The sequence below is a fragment of the Poromitra crassiceps genome (assembly GCF_964638095.1).
Source record: "Poromitra crassiceps genome assembly, chromosome: 2".
NCBI classification, from domain to species: Eukaryota; Metazoa; Chordata; class Actinopteri; order Beryciformes; family Melamphaidae; genus Poromitra; species Poromitra crassiceps.
Window position 1 is genome coordinate 1,067,333 of NC_139624.1, and position 7,884 is coordinate 1,075,216.

Here is a 7,884-nt window from a genome sequence, read left to right on the forward strand (position 1 = left end):
CCAATTGTCATAACTCATGCAATATTTTGTCTTGATTGATTGTAAGTCTTGCAATGAATTAATTCACCAAGCAATTAATGACATTTATTTTGAAACAAATCTGGTGTTATGCTTTTGTATGTGGAATATGGGAATATGTTTCCATTGACACATAAATATTCAATGTTCATCCACTTTTGACAAGCATAAACTGACAGGATGTTGCTGAATGACTGTAATACAAATTCAGCTTCAGTTGTTTGTAGAAAAGTGTCCATTATTTCTTCTATTTCCAAAATAAGTGTCATGTATTTATATTATTATTGGTTTGTATCATTATTATATTATTGTTATTATTATGATGCGTCTTAGTAACATGGCTGATGTCATGTGCAGGTGCCAGGGTGAGTCCTTGCAGTCCATCAGGAAGGCTCTCCTCAGGGCTCTCAGCCTGCAGACGGAGCCTCGGCTGCCTGTTGGTGGGCTGAGCAGCATCAGAGAGCAATGGAAAGACACCTTCACTGGCCTTTCTATCACAGCCAAGGACACCGCAGGTGGGTGAAACCCAGCATCAAGAAAACATGTGCAACGCTTTACCGGCTATTCCAAATCAACTCAAATGAACAATATAAATATTACAGTTTTAATACATCTGATACTCTTTCTTTTACTGTTGGTTTTGTTCAATGCCCACTTAGTTCCTGCTCTGTCTGGCTCTGTGACACCTGCTGCTGCAGGCATGGAGTGCTGCCAGATGACCTCTGAGATCCTCCTGAAAGGTGTGTTTGTGTGTGTGTGTGTGTGTGTGTGTGTGTGTGTGTGTGCGTGCGTGCGTGCGTGCGTGCGTGTGTGCGCGTGCGCGTGCGTGTGTGTGTGTGTACTTGTGTAACCTGTGATGTCATATCTCTTGTAATACCTGACAGATCTGGGCTGGGACAGCTGGGTGATCTATCCTGAGAGCCTCACCTTGGTCCAGTGTGCAGCCTGCAACCCTCTGCTGGCAGTCGACACTGTAGCTTGTCCATCAGACCCCACCAGTGTCCAGGAGACCCCCTCACAGGTACAGGTGTTACACATAAAATAGTGGAATGAGTTTCTAAACAGCACATAGTTTATCTGGTGCATTCTGTTATGTTAGGCATATACTATGCAGGTTGGCAGGTTGGTTTGTAAACACACAGCATTCAAACGTTGCCCCTCCTCCTCCCCTGGCTCAGCAACTCCGAATGCACCCGCCCTGCCTCTGACCTTCTCAGTCTCGACCACACCCGTGGGCTGTTATTGGCTGGGGCCTACACACCCACTGCCCAAAGGTTGCCACCCAGAACAGTCCCATCCCCCCCCGACACACACACACACACACACTGAAAAAAGTTGTTCCAGTCCGTATATTTTGTGTCAGGCTTTTGAAAAAAAAATCTAATTTCAGCTGTAGTGCTAAAGCTTTTTTTATATATTTGTATTTAACAGCCGCTTTCCTGCATGCGACTTATCTTTTTGGTCAATCTTGTTGGACAAACTTACTAAGACACAGAATTGTAGGTGATGAAAAAAATCTGCTGTATGATTATGTTCCACACCAACAACCAACCCCCCTGCTCACCCATGCCTCCCTCTGTCTGTGTCCCTTCATGGCTCCAGATGCCCTGCTGCCAGCCCACCTCCCAGCAGATGGTACCCATCCTGTACATGAATGACTTCAGTACCGTGGTCATCTCCTCTGTGCAGCTGACCCGCACATGTGGCTGTGGGCCTGCAGGCAACCTCCAGCTCCCCAACCAAGAGTAAAGCTGGTTTCATAGTCCTGTCTGTGCATGTGAGTTCTCTGAGCCACCTGGCACACGTAGAACAGTCTTCAATACTAGTATACCATGTTACACAGATATGTACTTTACCTCTTACTGCAGCAGAAAGTCCAAGGTCTATGAATGACATCAAACAGTGAAACACTAAAAGTAAGAAATTACCATATATATATATATATATATATATATATATACACCGTATATTATATTAGTGTTTCATTATGTTTGATGTCATTCATACTGTAGGTCCCAGGTTGCCTTGTGTCTTTGGCAGCATTGGACCTGAGAATCAAAGTAATTTTCCTCCAAGAAGAATGGCATTCCTGTTCCTATGATCTTTCAAGGATAGTTAACCCGTGTGCTGCTATGGCAGATTTGTCTACTGGCCCCGACCATACAACTATACACTCCTTGTTTTGGTTTGAGGACTGATAAGATAGAGAAGTGAGAGTAGCTTTTAATGAAAGCAGTCGTATTTCACAACCCTGTTTCACAATCACTGGCAAATGGCAAAGGCAATAAAGCAGCTATTAACTGCTACCGAGTGTTCCCGCCAAACATGTGAACACAATCCTCTGCTAGGCCACCCAAAGAGGGATTTGTGCAGCTACTATTGGGCTGTAAGTTAATCCACCTCTATTTGAACATATAATAATAATAATTCACTGTGGAATAAAGGCTATTAAACGTTTTTCCAGAAGATGTTGGACCTTTCTTCTTTTTGGAACCTCTGCCAGGAGGACAGTTGCTTCTGCTCTGATCTGTGTATTGCAGCTATCCCTGACAACTTTATTGTATATAGAGAGCATTGCTTCCCCTAATCTTAATGGGTAAGTGGAGTCAAATCCAAATTCAAATTGATGTTGGGAAAGTCTATTGAAAATTGTGGGTTCAGTCCAGCTACATTTATTATTTGCTGCTGTGAATTTGTTGTTGTTGTTGTTTCTTTTTTACACTTATGTTGATGAGTTAAACTTTCCAGACTTAGCATCAATTCTCCTGGGGCCATTTTGTTAGTTTGTTGTTTAGTAGGAGTAACATCTGTGATTTTCCATTGGCCAGGCCCCATGTTCATGTTTCAGCCGGTAGAGAGAAAGGAGGGACAGCCCTACAGAAGCATTCACTTCAATTCAGTCTCTTTGGTCAAACTAAACAACCCATTTATTACATCATGGCAATTGTATGCATACATTTGTAACAGTAGAGTTCTGTTCCTACTCTTATATGCCTCTGTGTCCACTCCCATTGAGCATTTTGTCGATCAGTCAGTTGTCACATCTGTTCTCCCAAAGAATATCTCTGGATACTAAACCAGACTTTTTTTTTTTATATGCACACAGACCTTTTTTTTTTAAGAATGTATTCAAATCTACATCATTATTCACTTTTTCACAGGTTACTAATAATACTTTTTTTTTATTACAGTGATGTGTAAAATATGATATCATTTCACAATTTAATCAATACTTTCAGATAATAATGCATTATTATGTTTTATTTTTTACTGTTATACCATGCTGATCATTTGTATTGATTACATGATTCTTTGCTCACAGTCTTTGAATAAAGGTGGTTCAAATCAATACATATTTGATGTACATGGCTTTTTCTCATACATCCAGTTGTTTTCACTGTAATGTTTGTTTATTACAAAAGTTAATATGATTATTGATTTTTTTTTGTGGTTATCAGGTGTCAAAGGCCATAGTTATGCCAAGCTAACAACATTTCATGCTGTCAGTCTCAGAGAAGGTGAAAGAGCAGAGGGAGAAATGCTGGCACACTAGTGAGGGGTAGGGCAGCACAGACTGTTGCGCACTTCTCAAAAGATCTGCCTCCGCATGCATTTTTGCTCACAACATTCATGTTCCTGACTGCTGTGGAAGCCTATTCAATTATGATATCACAATTTGATATCATCACTGACTAAAATAGGACAATTCATTGACTGGAATAGGACAATAGCACAGGAAGACAGCAGCAAGACCCAGGGACAAATAACTTAATTTTGATGTTGTGATACTGGGACAGAATGGCAGGATATTTCACTGTTTGGGTGTCTTGTGGCATACTGTCCTCCCTTCTTCTGGCTGCGGGGGCAGTTGAATGTACAAAGACGGCAGAAACTCTGCTGAAGGAGATCAACATCCTGACACGGCCATCTGACTGTCTGATGGAGTGCACTGGACTGACCTACACCAGGAAACTGCAGCTCCTGGACCATCGTAATATACGCCTCAAAGACTCCAAAGAAGGTAAGGGAGCCACTTCAATCATCATGATGGAGGGTTTGTGTTGTGAAGTCAATGAAGTCAAATCAACTCACAATATGGCTGCTTTCTAAAAAACAAATATTTTTGTGTTTTATTCAGTCAGTGAAGTTATTGCATTGCTGCCTTAAGTTAGGCTAAGTTATAAAGGCCCCCTGGTCACTACACCAGCACCCGCCACCCGCCCTCCGCACCACCACCTCCCGCACTACTGTAGCCTGCCACAAGGACATTTTTGCAGCATGTCCAGGCTGCAGTATAATGCAAGAGGCAATCACACAATATCACTTGAATCTCAACTCAGGATTTACAGCTCATGTTTGACACAGTCAAAGCATCAGAGCATGTTATAAAAATACACTTCTCTGAATCTAATTTTGGAATATGTTTAAGTCACTTCTAACAACTGAATGCCCTCATTGCATGTATAATATTGCTATGCCTATTTTGTTATTACACTTCTCAGAGAAAACAATTAAAATTGAGAAGTTGTAAACATATTATTCAACAACAGAAAATTACAGTGCAAAATGCCTTTGATTGTCTGCTATGTCCCAGAATTGACTGTATGGTCACACAGTAGCTGCATGGTATGAGTCGGTGGTTCCTATTCGGATAAATCAGGAGTGGAAAAAAATATATTTTTTGTCTTTTTGGGACAATAATGCAGCTAAGATGTAGATAAACTGAGGATCACACTCACTGTGACACTGCCATGATGTTGACACCTCAAAACAAATGTTTGGGTTATTATAAGATGAATTGTGGGGCTTTGGTGTTGATATAAATGACCAAGCTCTGTGACTGCAGGGCAGTAAATTTAAAGGTGGTGGCAGCATCATCATGTATCAGGCTCTGGCTTTAGGGGCCCCCCTGAGCTCTTGGGGCCCTTTGGACAGTCCAGTAATCCATCTATGTATAGATCTGTTGTATGTTGAACATGAAGATGATCTGTGACATGAAACCGGCTTCTCTCCACAGGAGACCTTGGAGAACACTGCTGGTCTATGGATCTCCAGTGCAACATCGGCGAGAGCTTCGAGTCGGCCTTTGTGGTGTTGCCCGTGGACGTGTCTGTGGTGGGACAAGAGCAGGTGGAACTGACGTCAACCGCCCCGACATCCGCTGGCCCGCTGAGGAGACACCAGAGCCCCAGCACACTTTCCCAAAGCTGCGGCCTCCGTTACGACGTCACGCACCACTTCGACACAGAGCAGACCGGGACGTCCTTCTGCGTGCGGGTCGTCACCCAGCAAGACGTGCTGGGGGAGCGCGTTCTCAGGTGCCCACCGTTTCTAGTCACCTTTTGGCAGAGAAGTCCAAATCAGTCCAAGCAAGAAGGCGCGGGGTAGAGAATACTAAGAACGACCGACGTCCATCCCAATTCTGGTTGGCAGTAACATATCTGAATTAAATGCATAGCACTGTGTGACAGGAGTTTCTATACAGTGTTGTTATCATACCTTTAAGGTAATGTAATGTAAGTCTTGCTTGTATTATCACCATAATGCGCACACGTCATTTAGCACTGACTTACACACTGTCTTCTTAGAGGCCATTTACACCTGGCGTTAACATGCGTTTTCTGCCATCAGATTGTATTTTATCACTTCAGCCTGATTCCATTTACACCTGGCGTTAACATGCGTTTTCTGCAATCTGATTGCAGAAATGGTTGTCCTCTCAATCCGCATAAAGTTGCTGTATCCAGATTGAGAGGACACATTGCATTTACACTTGTGTTCAATGTGTACACAATGCATCCCTGACCACCTCCGGAGGTGGTTTGGCCGATCAGATTGCAATCCTTCTTCAATGCGTTTTGGGGGTGTTTACACCTGGCATTTCAAGTGATAAAACACAATCTGATTGCAATCTGATCACAGAAAACGCATGTTAGCGCCAGGTGTAAATGGCCTCACAATGACTGTGGAATTGATGTGAGATATGTAAGGACAGGGATACCTGGAGACATACTGTAGGAGGGGGGGACGGGAGGGACAGTGGGCGGTAGATGTGGTTATGGGTAGGGGAGGGTGTATGCCTGGAAGAACAGAGAGAGAACTCTTCAGATGCAAAAAGCTAAAATAAATATTATTTCATTATTTTTACACAATAATAATAATAAAAGTACCGCAGTTATAGTTTCAACTCTTTTTATATTAGGTTGATTTTTTTTGTTATGCCTTAGAAGTTGTGAGTATCAGTGTACTTTTACCTGTGACATAATAATAAGCTAAATGGTCTCTTACATTTAAGTGTTCATTAATTGATGCTTTCTAATGCATTTAGTAACATCAATTAAACATGAATAACAACATTAACAAATATTAGCTCATGTTAAAAGCTCTTGAACAACTGCATTAATTGAAGGTTATACTTGTTTGTTCATGATACCTAATGTGTTTACTAAGATGAATTCAGCATGGACAGTGATATTAACAGAGATAGTTCATATTAAATTACAATAAGCAACTGCTTGAACATATCCTGACATTAATTAAAACAATTAAGTCACAACAAGCATGACCAAACATGAGTAGTGTTATTCATGTTGTGTGGTATAGCAGTTTTAAAGTACGTTGAGGCCAAGTTGATAGCCAATGATATTGATATAGAGTAAAATACATATAGGCTAAAGAAATACAGTTGTTTATAACGCATTTAATAATATTATTATTAACATTAACAAACCTATAACATTGATTTATGCAGTTGTTCATGCGCATTCAACATTTACTACTGTTGTTAAGTTGTCATTCATGTGTAATTAATGCTAGAAAAAAATGCATTAGTTAACATTTCACTTGTTTTCTCATTGTTATTATTTTAATGTACACAGGATCAGTAGCCTGTACTACGAAGCTAGTTTAATGCCTTATCCGAGTAAGTTTGAGTTTAAACCTGGTTTAGCCGTACTACAAAGCAAGTTAACTTTCAATCACCATGGCAACTGACGCTGCAAAGCTAACCTGGTCGCGACCAGGTTAGCTTCAGAGGATAAGATCAAAATCCATGACAGACCCATATAATCGGCTCTCTGGAGTCACTCACCGTTCATATAAGATCGCCATATGAAAAATAGATTGCAGTCAACTGAGAATATAACAAGAAAAACATTTGTGGCTCTGTAGGCTACATAATTAAATTAAGCCTACTTACCACTTTATGTCTTAACAGCTCAACGATGCGTGGAGAAATATGATCACTATTAATCACCGCGGCGCATATCATGAATGGACCCTCAAATGGAGTGAGGGTGATATTCTCCTACATGCCAGAAAAGCCTATACATATAATATAGATATGGGATAAATATGGATAGCCCCAATACTAAATATGCAGGCTATTCTTGCATCTTTCAGCTGGAACTGTGTCCTGTAGGCTGTATGCCAATATATGAGCAAAAATAGGCTAGTTTTTATCAATGATAACTATGCCCGCATCGTCTCAATTCAGTTCAGCAGTTTTCTCTTTTATAGTAGGCTATTAGGCTTTATACTAGGCTATTTTATATATGAATTATTCGATCAGTGCAACCACACACATGAGTGATAGAGATCATTATTCATTGAGCATGCGTTTCTAAATCTATGGTCTAAATAGGCTTACATATTGTGGAAATGTATAGACTGAGATTACATTTGTTGCTGCTGTATCAATGTATGCAGCTGTATCAGACAGAAATCGCTGATCGAAGTAAATCAAATGACTGATGTGAATACAAGCTGCTGCTTTAGACAGCCCTTCAGCAGACTATCCAACGCGGATTTTCATTCTGACATTAAATCGCGGATACATTAAATATCCGCTAAAACTCTGATCATGCA

At 40.9% G+C, this 7,884-nt stretch overlaps 1 protein-coding gene across 1 annotated transcript; it reads left to right on the top strand.

Annotated features, from left to right (window-relative positions):
- The first annotated feature begins 3,719 nt into the window (after nt 1–3,719).
- On the top strand, nt 3,720–5,521 carry LOC310793614 (uncharacterized protein). Its single transcript, XM_083655448.1, has 2 exons — nt 3,720–4,039; nt 5,036–5,521. The coding sequence occupies exons 1-2, from the start codon at nt 3,817–3,819 to the stop codon at nt 5,404–5,406; spliced, it is 594 nt and encodes a 197-aa protein (XP_083511574.1). The 5' UTR covers nt 3,720–3,816; the 3' UTR covers nt 5,407–5,521.
- Nucleotides 5,522–7,884: the final 2,363 nt, after the last annotated feature.